At 40.7% G+C, this 19,921-nt stretch overlaps 2 protein-coding genes across 7 annotated transcripts in view; both read right to left on the bottom strand.

The window, feature by feature from the left end:
* RAB3C (RAB3C, member RAS oncogene family) overlaps positions 1-19,921 on the bottom strand; it is a 306,038-nt gene that overhangs the window by 126,134 nt on the left and 159,983 nt on the right. The gene's annotated exons all lie outside the window — the stretch shown is intronic.
* On the bottom strand, positions 9,003-12,868 carry LOC123465180 (probable inactive 1-aminocyclopropane-1-carboxylate synthase-like protein 2). The gene is made up of 2 exons (XM_045163673.1): positions 12,839-12,868; positions 9,003-10,340 (listed from the first exon to the last, which is right to left on the bottom strand). The coding sequence occupies exons 1-2, from the start codon at positions 12,866-12,868 to the stop codon at positions 9,282-9,284; spliced, it is 1,089 nt and encodes a 362-aa protein (XP_045019608.1). The 3' UTR covers positions 9,003-9,281.

Genomic DNA, 19,921 nt, shown 5'->3' on the forward strand with positions numbered 1-19,921 from the left:
GAAAAATAAATCACAATACCATGGGAGATAAAATATGGGCAAATGATAATTAATAAAACTAGGTTAATAATAAAAAATAAGTTGTTATGGTATACAACCATAAATCCCAGAAGGACTAAGGAATTTGACTTTTAAAAACCCTCAAGCTTAAAAATTTGTGATTGAGATGGTGGTAATTGACACAGAATGACAAATCACTAATGGTAAAGTTAATAATGAAAAACTCTGTTCAGTAAAAGGCTAAAAGTAAGAAAAAGGGATAGTTAGTCCTGATGAATATGACCAACTTTGATATGATAAACCAATACAGTTTTATAAAAAGCAACATCCTCTTTTCATTGTACAAATGTTTAAAAGATGTAAACAGTGACTCATACCTTTTGATAGAAATCATATTCAACCTCCAACACCTAATTTCAATGTCACTTTCTCTGTGAAGCCTCTTTTACTCCAAGTAGCTCCACTGGATCCCAGAGACTACTTATAATGCTGTACATTTTTCTTTAAATTTTATTCCCTTGTAATTTATCTTGTATATGTCTTTTTCTTTTAGCTAATTCATCAGTTAATTGGTGTCTTTTTACTCCCAAGGCTGAGCAGGACGCATGTTCTACATAATGAGTGCTAGATTAATGTTTGTTAAGTGAAAAGAAAATTCACACAAAACAAATCACTTTGGAATTCTTTAAGAATCCTAATTCTTTGATACTGGGATTTTCTAAGCACTAGGAAGGAATGATGGGGAAGGGCAAACTATAAGAATATATAGTCTCAACAACCACCTCTGGAGAGGACAGAATACAATAAAAAGCATCTGAATAAGTGTTAAGTAAAATCCTACTGTGCCAAGTCACTTCAGTCATGTCCAACTCTTTGTGAGCCTATGGACTACAGCCCACCAGGCCCCTCGGTCCGTGGGATTTTCCAGGCAAGAATACTGGAGTGGGGTGCCATTTCCTTCTCCAGGGGATCTTCTGACCCCGGGAATTGAATGTGTGTCTCTTAGGTCTCCTGCATTGGCAGGTGGGTTCTTTACTACTAGTGCCACCTGGGAAGCCCTAATAAATTATGTTGGTTAGTTATGAGGCTATTTTCTGGAGCAAGCACACCTATAACTCAAATATGAAGGAAGTTTATTCCTTGTGTACATACACATACATGTTCCTGATTCAGCCGGTGGAGGGGAGCTCTCTTTCCACTGAAAAGAGGTTTCTAGAAACCCACTCTCCTTCCATCTTCTGGCTCTACTCTCTTCACCTCCTGAATTCTAAGATTCTGCATGGAGCCCATTAGAAGAGGATAACAGGGATGGAGAAAGTAAATTCACATCACTATGATCTGGTAGTGGCAGACATTACCTTGACTGGCATTCTGTTGGTGAGAACTAATCACATGGCTCACCCAGGAGCAAGGAAAGCTGGGAAATGTAGTCTCTGACTGCACTTTCTTCACAGTAAGTAGTGCCACAGAATATCACAAATAAACCTGATGGAGAGTTAGCCATCTATCCCTTATAAAGACTTCCAACATCTTCTTCAAATACTTTGTAAATGGATATCTACATATACAATTACACATATGTGTGTGTGTGTGTGTGTGTGTGTATATATATATATATATATATATATATATTCGGTTCAGTCGCACTCATGTTTGACTCTTTGCCACCCCATGGACTGCAGCATGCCAGGCTTCCCTGTCCATCAACATCTCCCAGAGCTTCCTCAAACTCATGTCCATCGAGTCGGTGATGCCATCCAACCATCTCATCCTCTGTCATCCCCTTCTCCTCCTGCCTTCCAACTTTCTCATCATCAGTGTCTTTTCCAGTGAATCAGTTCTTCCCATCAGGTGGCCAAAGTATTAGAGTTTCAGCTTCAGCATCAGCCCTTACAATGAATATCCAGGATTGATCTCCTTTAGGATGGACTGGTTCGAACTCCTTGCAGTCCAAGGGACTCTCAAGAGTCTTCTCCAACACCATAGTTCAAAAGCATCAATTCTTCGGTGCTCAGCTTTCTTTATAGTCCAACTCTCACATCTCACAACTGGAAAAACCATAGTTTTGACTAGATGGACCTTTGTTGGCAAAGTAATATCTCTGCTTTTTAATATGCTGTTCAGGTTGGTCATAGCTTTTCTTCCAAGGAGCAAGCGTCTTTTAATTTCATGGCTGCACTCACCATCTGCATTGATTTTGGAGCCCAAGAAAATAAAGTCTCTCACTGTTTCCATTGTTTCCCCATCTATTTGTCATGAAGTGATGGGACCAGAAGCCATGATCTTCCTTTTTTGAATGTTGAGTTTTAAGCCAACTTTTTCACTCTCCTCTTTCTCTTTCATCAAGAGGCTATCTAGTTCTTCTTCACTTTCTGCCATAAAGGTAGTATCATCTGCATATCTGAGGTAATTGATATTTTTCCCAGAAATCTTGATTCCAGCTTGTACTTCATCCAGCCTGGAATTTTGCATGATGTACTCTGCATATAAGTTAAATAAGCAGGGTGACAATATACAGCCTTGACGTACTCCTTTTCCTATTTGGAACCAGTCTGTTGTTCCATGTCCAGTTCTAACTGTTGCTTCCTGACCTGCATACAGATTTCTCAAGAGGCAGGTCAGGTGGTCTGATTCCCATCTGTTTAAGAATTTTCCACAGTTTATTGTGATCTACACAGTCAAAGGCTTTAGCATAATCAATAAAGCAGAAGTAGATGTTTTTCTGTTATTCTCTTGCTTTTTCGATGATCCAACGGATGTTGGCAATTTGATCTCTGGTTCCTCTGCCTTTTCTAAAACCAGCTTGAACATCTGGAAGTTCACAGTTCATGTACTGTTGAAGGCTGGCTTGGAGAATTTTGAGCATTACTTTGCTAGTGTGTGAGATGAGTGCAATTGTGCCATAGTTTGAGCATTCTTTGGCATTGCCTTTCTTTGGTATTGGAATGAAAACTGACCTTTTCCAGTCCTGTGGCCACTGCTGAGTTTTCCAAATTTGCTGGCATATTGAGTGCAGCACTTTCACAGCATCATCTTTCAGGATTTGAAATAGCTCAACTGGAAGTCCATCACCTCCACTAGCTTTGTTCCTAGTGATGCTTTCTAAGGCCCACTTGACTTCACATTCCAGGATGTCTGGCGCAAGGTGATTGATCACACCATCATGATTATCTGGGTTGTAAAGATATTTTTTTGTACAGTTCTTCTGTGTATTCTTGCCACCTCTTCTTAATATCTTCTGCTTCTGTTAGGTCCATGCCATTTCTGTCCTTTATTGTGGCCATCTTTGCAGGATTGTATCTGTAATTTTCTTGAAGAGATCTGTAGTCTTTCCCATTCTACTGTTTTCCTCTATGTCTTTGCATTGATCACTGAAGAAGGCTTTCTTATCTCTCCTTGCTATTCTTTGGAACTCTGCATTCAGATGCTTATATCTTTCCTTTCCTCCTTTGCCTTTAGCTTCCCTTTTCTCAGGGAGGGGTGTGTGTGTGTGTGTATCTTTATCTATGTACATTTAACTTCCGAAAGAAACACACACACACACACACAGAGGACTTGTAAATCTTTGAGAAATACAAGATTTGGGCTACAAGAAAGCCAACAGAGTTAGAGGTAGGATTCTTCCCCAGATCAGAATGTTGAGTTTTACTTAACTCCCTCACTGCAAATACGTCCTACTTTACAGCAGTGATTCTCAGATTTGTTGAAACAACCACTGGACACACCAAGAACCAGGCACTATGCTACATAATTTCAGCTTTAAAAGGAGGCAAGGTTCTTATCACCTGACAGGAATGATTAGCCTAGGGAAAGAAAGACTTAAAGCAGGTAATTATAATGTCAAGGATAGACAATGACAAAAATCTGTGCAGATTTCAATGCTTAAAAGGGTCAATTATCTTTCTTATTCTTCGTGTTTTCCCAGCATTCTGTCTGAATGCTAAATGAATACTAAGTGGCTTCAGTCTTGTCTGACTCTTTGTGACCCTAGGGACTATAGCCCACCAGACTATATTCCCATGAAATTCTTTCTAAATATTGTCAAATAGCCTATGTGCCTGTTAAAGAATTTCCTCATCTCCACTATAGTAATGAGAGTGAGGGCAGAGAGAGCAAAGGTAGGGGAAAGTTCTCTACCTTTTTAATATATGTTTTATTATTGTTGTTCCATCTGTCATTCATTCATAAGGTTGTATCCTTATGGCCATATAGTAACAGTTATGGCCATACAGTAACAGTAAAAGCTCTTTTTTTGTTGTTGTTCACAAATATGATTCTAAGTGTATTATTTAAATACGTTGAAAGAATGAAAGGGTTTATTTAATAAGGAGGAGGGATGGTCAAAGTCACTATCAAATCTTATTTGGAGCCATTTAAGCTCTAGAAGTTTTTTTTAAGGGCTTCATTGTAATACTTGGGGCTTCCCAGGTGGCTCAGTGGTAGAGAATCTGCCTGCCAATGCAAGTGATGCAGGAGACGTGGGTTCAGTCCCTGGGTGGGGAAAATCCCCTGGAGAAGGCCATGGCAACCCACTCCAGTATTCTTACCTGGAAAATTCCATGGACAGAGGAACCTGGCGGGCTGAAGTCCATGGGGGTCATAAAGTAGGACATGACTGAGTGATTGAGCATGCGTGCACACATGTACATATGTGCACACACACACACACACACAGTAATATTTGCTGTGATCTAAAATATTTCTTGAGTATCACAAAGTAAATGACTTGGTGTTGAATATTGTTAGACTGAAAGAATTTGACTTTATGTTGTCCCAAGCTAAAGGATTTTATAATTCTAGTGATGAACAACAAGAATATTTAAACAATGAAATGATACAAATATATATACAAAATAACATGGAAATATGGTTGGCTGGGTGCCATGGAATGGGTACCAATCAACACACATTATGCTGTTTTCTCTGTGAACATTTCTCACCTCAGCCTTTGGAAGCTCAGACATAATAAATATTTTGACTAAATAATAACATGCTTTTGGTTACCAGCTGTGACCTCCAGAAAAAATGGGAAAGGCAGATGGCAGGAAGCAGTGAAAGGGAAGTTTAATAGAAAAATGCTAGAATGTGTTTTAAAATTTTTTCTATCTACTCAGGTTGTCTATAAATCCCTAAGAATAGGGTTACCTGATGAAATAGAGGATTTCCAGTTAGGTGTAAATTTCAAATAATAAACATTTTCTTAGTATGTCTCAAATATAGCATAGGAATACTTACATTAAATTTGTGCATCATTTTTCTGAAATTCAATTTTTTTCAGTTTATTATTATTTTTTTATTATTTATTTATTTATTTTTTACTTACAATATTGTATTGGTTGCTATATCTGGCAACCCTATTAAAAGTTCTAGTAAGGATAGTTCAAATGTTATCATAATATTGACACATGCCTATTGTTGCCTAAAAATATCATTAAAAATAGATTTGATCAGAAATAATGTTAGAAAGAATATACAGAGTTTCATTGTACATTCTGGATCAACAAAAGCTGTATCTACTTATTGTATGTCCTAATTTCTTAGGGAAATGAGAGGACTGGACAATTCTGTCAGAATAACTGAGAATCTTAAAGCCCACTGCTTCAGTTTTAGCTTCCATTGTCCTTCTGCTAGCTTTTGTACATGTGTCCAGACGGACAAATTAAGAATCAAGCTCAAAGAACAAATGAAGCCATTTCCTGATCTAGAAACAGAAATCAATGACATAAATATCAGCAGCAATTATTAAATAATAAATATCTTTATATTTGCAGAGTACTACAGTTTTAGAATCTTTTCAGAATCTGTAAACACACTTGAAATATCTTTTTTGGGGGAGCGAAGATCTACATGAGATTCTTGATTTCAGAGAAATTGTGTACATTCCCTCCGCAGCTGTGGAAGGAACATGAAACAAGTATGGCTTTTCATTCCAGCTGTCAAACGTACACTTTATGGATGAGTTCATTATTATGCAAGATGGAGCTGAATCACATTGGTGTGTAGGGGCTGCTAATGAGAAGTCATAAATCAAAGTCCTTAATGTTAAGCTCAAGCTCCAACATGCTGTTCCTCTTGAAATATCTCAGGGATGGCGATGTGTGTGTGCATATATGTGCAATGACTCTGATGCTCAAGAAGTTAGCTGCTTCCTGATGCCCACTTTGAATATTCAGCATATAACCCATCTTCTCTCCCCTTTGTGATGTCTTTGTTTTCTTTAAGTCCCACAGATGCAGGAGCTTTTTGAAATGGCGGATAGAAGGGGTTTTTGGTATTGCTTGAGAATACCAGAGAATGATGCTGACTCCTTGTATTGATTCTCTGACACACTAGTTACAGGGAGAATGGTGACGGCTTAGAATGCTTTGTTTGTTTTTCTGTTTTTCCCTAACCTCAGCAAGGAACAGAAAGACCCTCCTATTTATATTCATAACAAACCCTTTACAAGTTGGGGATCAGTTTAGGGATATAAAACTCTCCTTTTAAAGGGCAAATGTTCCTATCTACACTAGGAAATCGATGATCAATTTATACACATTCTGTAAGTTGCTTTAATCATTTTTGTCCCTGGAAAGCATAAAAGCAATCGGCAAATAGGAGTTGTTTAGACAGCAAAAAACCCTGTGGAAGGGGAATTGTGTAGGTAAAGGGTGGGCCTGGGCATTTGTTTTCTCATTCATTCACTCATCAATTGCATATTAATTGAGTACCTGCTAAGTATAAGGTTTTTTGAGATGCTTGGGTAATGTAATTCATATTCAAATGTCAAGAACTTCATAGCATAGTGGAGCAAACAAACAGGTAAGTGATGAACATACAAGGCAGGATGAACTAAGTGCTAGTGAGATCTGTAAGGGACAGTGCACGGGGAGCCCCTGAGAAACTGATCCTGATCAGGAGGAAGGGAAGAGAACTAACACCTAATGAATTCCTGCCCTATGGCTGGTGTCAGGTAGGCCTCAGGACAGTACCATATTATTAGGTTGGTGCAAAAGTAATTGCGGTTTTTGCATTGTTGAACTTTGCCATTTGATATTAGAATATGTTCTTAAAAAAGTGTGGTTATGTTATACATCATTTTAATGTACATTTCTCACTTTATGTTTTTTTGCTAATGACTTATTATTTGCTGTGTATTTTTATATGAATTTTAGACTATGGAAATGATGCTATGTATGTGTGCTCAGTCGTGTCCGACTCTATGTGACCTCATGGACTGTAGCCTACCAGGCTCCTTTGTCCATAGAATTCTCCAGGCAAGAACACTGTGAAAGTGAAAGTCACTCAGTCGTGTATGACTCATTGCAACCCCATGGACTTAGTTCATGGAATTCTCCAGCCTAGAATACTGGAGTGAGTAGCCTTATCCCTTCTCCAGGGGATCTTCTCAACCCAGGGATTGAACCCAGGTCTCCCACATTGCAGGCGGATTCTTTACCAGCTGAGCCACAAGGGAAGCCCAAGAATAATGGAGTGGGTAGCCAATCCCTTCTCCAGGGTATCTTCTCGACCCAGGAATTGAACCGGGACCACTTGCATCACAGGTGGATGCTTTACCAACTGAGCTAGTTGCTGTTTCCTTTTGCAGCGGATCTTCCTGGCCCAGGGATTGAACCCAGGTGTCCTGCATTGCAGCCGAATTCTTTACTGTCAAATTCTAGTGATTTTCTTATTTGAGTTAAAAAGGGGTTTTAAAGCAGCAGAGACAACTCTCAATACCAACAATGCATTTGGCCCAGGAACTGCTAACAAATGTATAGTAGAGTGGTGGTTCAAGAAGTTTTGCAAAGGAGATGAGAGCCTTGAAGATGAGGAGTGTAGTGGCTGGTTGTTGGAACTTGACAATGACCAAATAAGAGTGGTCACCACAGCTAATCCTCTTACAACTACATGAGACATTGGCAAAGAACTCAACGTCGACCATTCTATAGTCATTGGCATTTGAAGCAAATTGGAAAGGTGAAAAACTCGATAACTGAGCGCCTCATGAGCTGACTGCAAATAAAAAACCCTGCTGTTTTGAAGTGTCATCTTCTCTTATTCTACCCAACAACAATGAACCATTTCTCCATTGAATTGTGATGTGTGACAAAAAGTGGATGCTATATGACAACCGGCAAAGACCAGCTCAGTGGCTGGACTGAGAAGAAACTTCAAAGCATTTCCCAAAGCCAAATTTGCACCCCAAAAAGGTCATGGTTACTGGTGGTCTGCTGCTCATCTGAATCACGTCAGCTTTCTGAACCCCGGCAAAACCATTACATCTGAGAAGTATGCTCAGCAAATCAATGAGATGCACTGAAAAATGCAATGCCTGCAGCTGGCATTGGTCAGCAGAAAGGCCCCAATTTTTCTTCATAACAACGCCTGACTGCATGTAGTACACCCAATACTTCACAAGTTGACCAAATTGGGCTCTGAAGTTTGCCTCATCCACCATATTCACCTGACCTCTCACGAACCTATTATCACTTCTTCAAGCATCTTGACGTTTTACAGGGAAAATGCTTCCACAACCAGCAGGAGGCAGAAAACACTTTCCATGCATTTGTCTTATCCCAAAGCACAAATTTTTACACTATAGGGAATAAACAAACTTATTCTCATTGGCAAAAATGTGTTGATTGTAACTGTCCTTATTTTAATTAATAAAGATGTGCTTGAGCCTAGTTACAATGATTTAAAATTCACGATCCTGCACCACAATTACGTTTGCAGCAGTCCAATATCAAGGAGGGGGATATTCAAGGTGGACTTTAGAAGAGGAGGAGTCCAGAGGTCCTCATCAGGACAGGAGCCCTCGTTCTGGTCTATGGAACAACAGAGGGAGCAGCGCGCTGCACGTGTGAGTGTGGCCCGCGGGCTGGTGTGCTCAGTGCAGGCAGGTTCATGCGGTTATGACACCTCATGCATCGGAGAACTGGGGCTTCGGAAATCAGAGGGTGGCTGCATAAAAGTCCTGGCCACATGGAAGGGAACAGGGGAGGCCAGAGCCTCTAATAAATATGGAATTTATTAGATACAGAATATAAAAGTTAACCCACCTAAACAGGGACCCAGAGAGCTCCCTTTATTCCTCCTCTAGGCTTTCCCACCAGAATTCCCATAAAAACATTTTGCACACACGCAATGGCTCGTAGAGACTAAGAAGATGTAAAGCTTCCAAAATGACAGATGCTTAAGGGGGCTGATGGTGGGGTCAAACGCACTCATGCCTGGAGGAGCCACTGTTTGGTCACAGCTCCAGGTGAGCGCCCAGCCTTCCAGATCCAAGGCTGACATCAGGACTTCCTGAGAGCGGGCCTGGCTGGAGCCTCTGGCTGGGAGGTAGGCACTTCCTCCTTCACTGCCTCCTCCAGTTGCTTCACTGTACGCTCCTGCGCCTGCTCCACTAGCACCTGCTGGAACCGACGCATGGCGTTTCTTAGCAGGTGGGGCCTGGCTGCAAAGACGAGACGGAACCAGCCAGGCTCCTTACACATGAAGGTCTTGCCTGGGGATAAGATCAGCTTGTGGTCCAGGAAGCGGCGATGGAGGAGCAGCTCTTCCTCAAATGTGCATGGGTCCAGGTACTGTTTCAAGTTGATCCAGACATAGAGGCCGGAGCCACGATTGAGAAAAGGGACCTTCGATGCCTTTAGCTTGCGAGTGACATACCTGTGAGCCTCCTGCAGCAGGAAGTGATAACTGGGCAGGTATATATTGTCAATCCATTCTCTGTCCTGAAGCAGCTGATGCAGCTTGTACTGGGCGATGCCAGAGATGCTGTGGAGGTAGCCAAAGCAGCTCATGGCAGAGGCCACCTCCCTGTTGTGGGTATACAGAGCGCCAAAGCGGAAGCCAGAGATGCAGAAATCCTTACTGGCGCCCCAGATCACGTGGGTCTTGTTGGGATCAGGCAAACTCTTCATGCTCAGAACACTGTGGAATGTGATGGCTTCATCAAACACAGACAGCATGTACATCTCATCTACAATCACGTGGAGGTTGTACTTCTTGGCAAATTCCAGATATTCCATCATGGAGTCTTGGGAATAGACATCTCCCAGAGGATTCTGAGGGTTGATTAGCACAAGACCTCTGACCTTTTTCCCCTCAATCTTAGCCCTGAGCAGGGCATGCTCCAGCTTATCCACAGTGAGCTGGAAGGGGTAGCCGTTTGCCTCAGTGACCTGACTCTCCAGGTGGACAGGAACCAGCTTGACTTTCGCATACAGGTGGGTACTAAAGGCGAAGCCCCCATAGGAGGGGGTGGGGACTAGAAAGGCCTCCCCTGGATCACACAGAACCATGGCCAGAGCAGAGAAGACAGCGGAGCAGCCATTTAGAATGACCACATTCTAATGTGTCATTAGAGAGACTGAGCAAAAAGGCTACCTTCAAGACAAAAGTGGATTCTGCAGTCATGGCCTGGTGGATTAGTGGCAACTGCCATGCAAAAACCTCTCAACTGTACAATCAAAAAATCAAACCAAATAACCCTTCCCCCTCAAAAAAACAAACGTTGGTCTGTGTGGCCAACATATAGGGTCTGTGTGGCCCTCTACTGTGGGCTTCATGTATGCGTGCAGGCTAAGTCGCTTCAGTCATGCCCGACTCTTTGCAACTCTATGGACTGTAGCCCACCAGGCTCTTCTGTCCATGGGATTCCCTAGGCATGAATACTAGAGTGGATTGCCATGCCCTCCTCCAGGGGATCTTCCTGACCCAGGAATGGAGCCCATTCTGTTACATCTCCTGCATTGGCAAGTGGTTTCTTTACCACTAGCGCCACCTGGGAAGTCCACTGTGGTCTTCATATCCAGGTTTTAAATATATATGTGTATAAAATAAATTTATATATATATATGTAAATACACACATATGTGATGTTTGGAAAACCACAAGTGTGATCATCTTCCTATCCTGCCAATTCAGGAACCTCTGCAGTTCATAGACCCAGCCTCATCACTTCTCTATGCAGTCATCTCATCAGAAAGAACAATGAAACCACGAGAAGGCACAACTTGCATTAGTTACTTCATTTCAAATCAATTCCCAGGGTTTGCTCCTGCTCCTGATGCTCAAAGTCCTGTCCCAGCCAGAGCCAGATGGACATGCCATCCATGGTTCACAAACCATGGGACACTGCACGCTTGATGATCTACGAACCCCAGGATTACAGAAGCCTTTTCCATATCAATCCATCATTAGCCACTTCCATAAATAATATAGTCAATGGCGTCCTGGGAACTTTGGCAGAGGCAGCACTGATGGTAAGTCGTTGATGGGAATCACTGCTCATCACTGCATCTGTGATGCCAGGGGAAACCACTTGATTGAACCCATGGGTTCAAACTTATGTTTCTCACCCTGGGAAGAAGTCTAGAAAGAGCACCTGAGTTGGAGAACAGCTGATTTGGCTGCAGTTTCCGCCCTTGCTGATTGGACCCAGGCTTGTGACATGAATCCTATCTTGAGGTCCAAACACTTTGATTTGAATTCCTGATCTATGCCTAGACTCCATGCTGTGCAGTCTCTATGTGAACCACAGAATTTCAGGAAAAGAAAAAAGCCACTTGGCAAACAATGTGGCATTAAATTCCAGTCCCCATGGAAATACATGAGATTGAGTTGTCACTATCAATGAGGTGGGTTGTAGATGTAGAGGCATTAAAAATCATTCTGCAAAATCCATATATACAAAAGGCGAAGAAGCTTATATATATACACATATATATAAGATTGTTTATGTATTTCCCAAGAATGTTATTAATACATGAACCTAGTTTCAATAATATGTGATTTAGAATTTCCTTAGGGAAAGCAGTCATCTTTTAATGTAACTTTACAATGGGGTGACTTTAAAAATTCTGATGCTAGGGTCACCATGGCACAGATTCTGATTGAATTAGTACAGAGCTCAGTACAGTTGGTCCTCTGTACAGGTGGGTTCTGCATTCTTTGATTCAACCAACCATGGTTTGAGAATATTAGAAAAAGAATTTCCAGAAAGTTCCAAAACGCAAAATTTGAATTTTTCCACATGGTAACTAGTATTTACATTGTATTAGGCATTATAGGTAATCTAGAGATGGTTTAAAGTAAATGGGAGGATGTGCATAGCTTATAGGCAAATACTATGCCATTTTATATCTTTTTGCCTTTTCATAGTGTTCATAGGGTTCTCAAGAGCAAGAATATTGGAGTGGTTAGCCATTCCCTTGCTGGAGAAGAATCTTGAGAGTCCCTTGGACTGCAAGGAGATCCAACCAGTCACTCCTAAAGGAAATCAACCCTGAATATTCATTGAAAGGACTGATGCTGAAGCTAAAGTTCCAATACTTTGGCCACCTAATGAAAAGAGCCGATTCATTGGAAAAGACCCTGCTACTGGGAAAGACTGAGGGCAGGAGGAGAAGGGGGCAGCAGAGGATGACATGGTTAGATAGCATCACTGACTCAATGGACATGAGTCTGGGAGATAGTGAGAGAGCAAACTCTGGGAGATAGTGAAGGACAAAGAAGCCTGGTGTGCTGCAGTCCATGGGGTTGCAAAGTGTTGGACAGGACTTAGCAACTGAACAACAACAAGCCATTTTATATAAAGGACTTGAGCATCCATGGATTTTGTTCTGGAATCATTTTCCACCGGATGCTGAAGGACAATTGTGTCTTGGAAAGATGTCCAAGAGATTCTAATACAAAAATCTGGATTGAGACCTACTGTCTGACATAGATCCAGGGCAAGATACAGTCATTTCCTGTCTACAACATGCCGAGTACATTGGGTTTTCTCCTCTGTTCCTCATAGTTCCCTTGTAAGTTAGGAATTCTTTCTCTTTTTTAAAGATAGTACCTCAGGCTGAAAAAGGTTTAGTACTGTCATGTCTCCAAGGTTATACAGTCTCTGGCTTGTTGGATTTGTCTAACTCTGATGCAGGGGACTTCAATCAATGGTCTGCAAAGCCTTCACAGCTCCCCTCACCAGCCGCAGAATTCTCAGCTTGGTGCCTCTTGCCCTTTTCAAAATGAACCTTTATCCAGTAATTCTGCTCCTTTCTTTCTGCCTTTTCTCATTTCCTCCCAGCTCCCTATTTCTGTTGGTTTTAAACTGAGGGATTTTTTTTTTAAAGGAAACTTCTCCTCTCAGTTTAAGGAAATTTCTCCTAAAATTAGCTGTTCTATCTAGTGATATAAACTAAGCCATCCTTGGTATTATTCAATACATATCATAGGTCATAGGATATAAAATTTTGTGCTCAAGCAAGTCAGAAAAGACTCATTTCCAGAATATAAACTATGAAAGCAAAGATTTACATAAATTACCATGTTAATATTCATATTTAAAGTTCACAGCTTATTAAAAACAAAAAGATAAGGAAATAATTTCAACTGTAGCAGAGCAGCCTTTTTCCCTCATGTTGTTTAAATATCTGATATGCATCCAGGAAGTGCTGGGTCAGTGGGGCCCCAGCTAGATTTTACTATACTTAACTCCTTGCATGTCAGGTAACAAAGCTTTCAAAAACGTAATGATCAGGATCAAGCCCACTGGGGTTTAGAAAAGGCACAAACTAAAGAAAGGGGTTTGATCAAAAATGGGGTTAGGAATAAAATGGGAGGTAAAAATATTTGTTGTTCTATTCTTTGCTCATAAGAGGAAGAATGTTTTGACACTTTGACATGGGCATTTTGATGAGCGCTCTATAAACATGACCCTGTCATACTGGCCTTATCACCACGTTTTGCTTCAGTGGCAATGAAACTGATGTGAATAATAAAATTTGGGAAGCCAACAAGGGCAAGAGTGTGAAGAAATGACAAGCGGAAAAGTGTGATATGTCCTTGAGGACAACAGAAGCTTTGCATTTGGAACCCTCCCAGATCTTGCTCTAGCATCTCTCTCTTTGGCTGGTTCTGATTTGCATCCTTTTATTATAATAAAACTATAATTATAAGTATAGCACTTTCCTGAATTCTGTGTCATTCTAGAGAGTTATCAAACCTAAAAGTAGTGATGGGAAACTCTGAATCTGCAGCCTGTTGGTCAGAAGTGAGGATGGAGTTGTATCTGTTTAGATTGAGATTTGGTCTTCCTACTCACTTCACAGGGCGATGGCTGAGTGCATATTTTTGCTAATTGGGCAAGCAGAGAAGAAAGACCAACAGTATGTACATTAAGTACAAAATATTCTAAATATTCATTGAGACTGGAAAGCAGATCTGATGGAGATTACGTTCATGACAGACCTGAGGATACTAGTAAAGTTCAAGTAAACTACTCGAGTTTCCATTCGTTTCTAAACAGGATCATCCACAATCCCATAATTTTCTTTTTTCATTAACAATACTACCAGGAACCAAGCTAAACATCTAGAACTAGAAAATGAGCTCTTATCACAATCTCCTCTCTGAAGAGTTACATGACAGGTCCTTCCAGACAAATCCACTCCCAAAGACAGGCAACTAACCTCAGAGCAAAGGAGGTAAAATAAAATAGCTAGAAACCAAGGAAATCCTGTGAGGAAATAATGGCATTTGCGATAAATATTGTGTCACACAACCGAACATAAGGAGCTGCCAAGGAGTCTATTTTCAGAGTGTAAGTGAAGCAGAACAAATTGCAATCATATTTGTATAATACCTTTTATCCAAGAGACCAAGTCTTTTATTTAATCTTTATATTCTCTATATAGGTTGCCTAAGGTAAGGCTGCAGGGACAAGAATTCAGCTTCTAGCCTTGACTTTAGTGTCAATATTTATGGAATTGTAATTACCACCTCCGAGTATAGGTGAGGTTAGGTGACAAGACGCAAAGTCAGACAGGACCAGCATCTCAATTCCCCTAGCTCCTTCTCTGCACATTATCAGCACATTAACCATTAATATGAGCTTCATGCTTCAATCTTCAAGCCTTATGCTATTTCCTGGATCACACATGCACACACACACACACACGCATATACACACACACAAGATTCTCTGTAACTAGAATATAAGCCCAGGTTTGTCCTCATAGGTCTAGCCAGATATTGAGTAACCTTAAGTACTTAATTAAGACATCTTTAATTCAAGGCTTCACATTTTTTTTAACATGTCTGCATTCTTCATGCAGCTAATATTGGGCCAGAACCAAGTCCAGCAAAGGAAAAAATAAATGGAAAAAAACAAAGAAATTAAAAAAAAAATCCAGAGACAGAAAGTTGGTTGATGGAACTTTGAGGCCATAAGAGATGAGCAAATATTTCTCACTGGGTTAGATGATATTTCTGGTCCTTTTAAGGTGCCCCCAAATATGTGTTGTGCATTTATTGGACTAATGGTATTCCTCACATACATGCTCCCCTCAAAAATAAAAATAAAAGACCATTTTAGGGGTGGAATATGCTATAGGAACCGAGCAGTAACTTCAAGTTGTTTTGCCCAATATGAAAGATGGGACACATTTTTATTTCTTTTCATCAATTCCACCTACAGTCAACTTCATCTTACTGAGAGTTTGGAAGGTCTTACTATATAGAGTCAAAATTTTGGCGAGATAGGCAGTACCTCCCTACAAAATTGAACTGAGAGCACTGAGTTATTTTCTTCAAAATGTTCTGATACTGTTCTAGCCCTTGATTATCAACTTTTTGTAGGACACATAATTGATATATGCCTGAGGCTGCTAGACGATGAAGACACCGAGTAAGGTCTAGTCTTGTATACCTCTCTTTCTATCGTTCATACATTCATTAATTCAACAAATATTTGTTGAACTTTTAGTATAGTGCCAGGGACTATTCTAGGCACTTAGACATAATATTGCATAAAAGGGACAGAGATTAGCTATTCTGTGAGGCATGCTTGTTGGGGAGAACAGACATGGTACATAAGTCAATTAGAAAATACATAAGAGGGTGGTAGATGTTATGGAAATATGAAGCCAAAAATGGGGACAGGAAGTGCTAAAGAGAGTTACAATATAACATAGCGTGGGGGTGGCAGGTCTTGCTGAGCAGGTGACATTACGGGGAAGAATGGAAGGTGGTGAGGGGAGAACCACAAGGATATCTGGGAAGAGACTTCCAGGCAGTGGGAATAACAGGAGCAGATGCCCTGAGGTAGAAGCAGGTCTGGTGTGTTCTAGGAATGGCAAAGAGGCTGGTGTGGCCAGACTGGGCTGTGAGAGAGGGGGAGCAGGAGAGGTGTGGTCGGAGAGGCAGCAGGTACATTGGGAGGGTCTAGCAGGCTCTTGAAAGGGCTCTGGCTTTAATCCAGGGGAGGTGGGATGCTGTGAATATTTGGAGCAGAGGAGTGACAAGATCGCACCTGAAAACAAGGTTTTGCAGATGATCAGATTAAGCTGAGGTTGTTAGGGTAGGCCCTGATCCAGTCTGTGCACAGAGGGACGCACATACAAAGGGAAGATGATATGAAAACAGGGAGAATGCCGTCTGCAGGCTAAGGAATGTCCAAGGCTACCAGAAGGGAGAGAAGCATGGAAGAGGTTCTCTCTAGGAGGCCTCAGAAAGAGCCAACCCAGCTGACACCTCAATCTGGGACTTCCAGCCCCAGAACTGAGATAATACACTTCTGTGTTTTAAGCACCCGGTCTGTGGCACTTTGTTTCAGCAGCCCTAGCAAACTAATGAACAGTGGAAACAACAGTCAGGGAGGGAGGTGGTAGGATTTTGAATATGTGATTGATTATTATTCATGGATTCCATATTTTTGAATTTACTAGTTTATTTTTAATCTGAAAATAAATACAACACTTTCACAGACATGTGCAATCATGAGCAAGGTGGTGAAAAACCTGAATGGCCTGAAAACATACTCCCAGCTGAGTTGAAGAAGGCAAGGCCATGGTCTGCCTTCTTATTTCAGCTCTCACTCTCACAATACATTTAGACCATACTCTCCCCATTCTTTTAATTGATGATTTTGCTGTTCAGAATGACCTCCAAGCATAATGGTGAGGTTCTGTCTTGTTTCCAAGTGCAAGAAGGCAGTGATGTGCCTTATGGAGGAATTACCTGTGTTGGAGTTTCATGTGTGCATGAGTTATGTTGCTGTTGGCCATAAGTTCAATGTCAGGAATCAACAATATGTATTAAATACGGTGTCCTGAAGCAGAAACACACCTAACATAAGGTATGTATGATCGGCTGGCAAAAATATTGTGGATAGAAGCTCGCAGGAAAGTAACCCCGTACCTCATCAATGGGGCAATGATTCTGTACTCACTAACTCAGTACTTTTGATAACTTTACAGAGTATAACTACCTCAAAGAATAAGAGTAGACTGTATTTTGAAATTAGAGCCAAGATATAACAGTATTTTTTTAAAGGACTGGATGTGGGGTCTGAGAAAATGAGACATTAGGATTCACTCCAATGTGTTTGGCCTGATAAACTGGAAAGATGGAGACAGAAAAGACAATAGAGTTTTTTTGAAAGCAGCTGTGGATTAGGAGCCATATATCTTCTAAATACTAACTTGAACTTACGTTGGTGATGTGTATAAGAATACTGTTTCATGATTAGATCAGAGCTGAAGTAAGAAATGTAGTCATTAAGATCCAGGGAGAGGAGAGACTCTTAGATGCGCAGCATGAGATGGTGGTAAAACTCAGGGGTCAGACGCCTGAGCTCTAATCCCACCACTGTCCCCTCCAAGCTATCTCAGAATCGACCTTACAGTTGAGACGACCCTTGAACAAGATTAAGAAGCTCCAAAAAAGGCTTAGCAATTGTGCATCATATCTTATTAATTGTTATTATCTGGCTAAAATTATTTCAGATTTAACCTGAGGTCACCTTAATTTAAGACCTTTATATATTTTTGGAGAAGAAGATAGAGAAGGAAAATTGCAGAGGAAGAAAATATATGAAGGTGAAATGTCATTCATTCTAGCACATCTGCAGTGGGACCTTGAATGTCATGGAAATGAATTATTTAAAACTGGTGGGATGATGGTGTCAGACTTTTATCTTTAGTCTGGTGGTTTTTAAAAATTATCAATCTGCTCACCAGATTTCCTGCCTTAAAAAATGTATATTTATAGTTTCTTATTGTGTCATAAAAAGCAGAATGTAAATAAGTAAGGTGGAGGGAGATAAGCCAAATGACAATCTCTTGCAGGAAATACAGCAGCCTGTGGCCATGCCATACTTAGAACAGAGGTGCATTTAAAGTCAGGAATGGGGAGGATTTTAAATCAAGCTAAAATGCCCTGCAGTGTGTACAGATATTTGAGTCTTAGTGCTAGATATTCAGGAAGAGCCTGGACAACAGATTCAAATTCCATATACCCAGGATCACGTTCCACCTGAGATCCAGGAAATTCTCTTGTCCACAACCCCTCTGAGAAACATTTCAAAGGCAGTGAAGTTTTCAACGCTGATCTTCTGTTCCAAGAACTATCTAAATCTATTTGGGGCTTGTTTTTCTAATAAATCATTCATTTATTTCTTAAATCAAAGCCCACTGAAAGATTCAAAGCACAGAATACTCTTTTTCCCAAAAAGAAGTAACCTCTATTTCCTTAAAATTATGGAGCTAAATTGCTGCTCTTGACTTTAAACTCCACACAGCTATCTCCTTAACAAACAGCAGGTTGGAACAAATGGAGATTTGGCAAATGAGTCTAGTTACTGACCATGACGACACATTGTTTCTCTACCTGGACAAAGCTGAAGAACACTGTAAGCGTTGTTCCAGCATCCAATCTGACTGTTTACAGCCATCTCACTTTCCTGTGCCTTTCTATAAAATATGCCAATCAGTTCAGATAACCTTACTGGATGTACACTTCCTATGCAGGTTTCACTCACCTTAAATAATTCTTGAGCAGCTACTCAGTGCCAAGCATTCGGGTAGGCACTGGGATATAAAGGTAAAAAAGAGAAAAGGCACAGACCTTGTCTTCCAGGAACTTGGAACCCAGCAGGAAAACATAAAACTAAACAGGGGTTTACAATATGTTATAAGATATAACAGTGCTGAGATGGTTGGATGGCATTATCAACTCAATGGACATGAGTTTGAGAAAACTCCAGGAGATGGTGAAGAACAGGGAAGCCTGGAGTGCTGCATGCAGTCCATGGGGTCACAAAGCAGCAGACACGGCTTAGTGACTGAACAGCAACTTGGCAGGGGTGGTGTTTCAAGAGCCTACTACAGGAGCAAACAAATCCCGCATTAGAAAAAAATTTATGAAAAAGATGGTCAAGCTGAGATCTAAAGGATGAAAGGAAATTAGCTTGATCTGCGTAGAGGCTGGAGGGATGTGGTTTCTTGTAGGAGGCAGGGCATATACAAAGGCTCAGAGGAAGAGAAACCCAGAAGTATAAGAAGATCAAGGAACTGAAAGAAGTTCAAAAACCAGAAAGACTTTAACAAGCATAATAATAGAAGGTCAGCATCTGGTTTTCTAAGTATTAGCACATAAGCTCAAACTGCCTTCTATCTGAGATATAGTGCAGAAAAAAGGAATTGAGGGAGGAGAGTCTAGGGAGCACAGAATCCATGCACTCCTTTGAGTGGTTACCATTCGATTATTGGATCCTTTGAGACCACAAGAAATCTATATGTGTTTGGATCACATTTTCCCAACCTCCCATGGGGCCTTCACCAAACATGCTCTAATGTTCGTCTCGTATGTTTTGAAGGCACTATAAAAAAAGGAGTCTCATGAGGTCTTTTTAGTACTAGATATGAAAGTCAGTATTGACATAAAGCCAATGTGCCCCCAAATTAAAGACATGTCTAGCAGAATTTAGTGAAAAATTTTCTTTGCCCTCATGGATTCCTATAGTAATTTTTACCCTTTCCTATAATGAGAGCTGTATAGTATATCATGTTTAATATTTTTTTTTGCAGCCATGGTTTTCACTTTGGTTTAAAAGACCCTCAGAACTAAATTTTCAACACAAGAGCCATTTTGCCCTTTA

The sequence above is a fragment of the Bubalus bubalis genome, chromosome 19 (genome assembly GCF_019923935.1).
Source record: "Bubalus bubalis isolate 160015118507 breed Murrah chromosome 19, NDDB_SH_1, whole genome shotgun sequence".
NCBI lineage: Eukaryota > Metazoa > Chordata > Mammalia > Artiodactyla > Bovidae > Bubalus > Bubalus bubalis.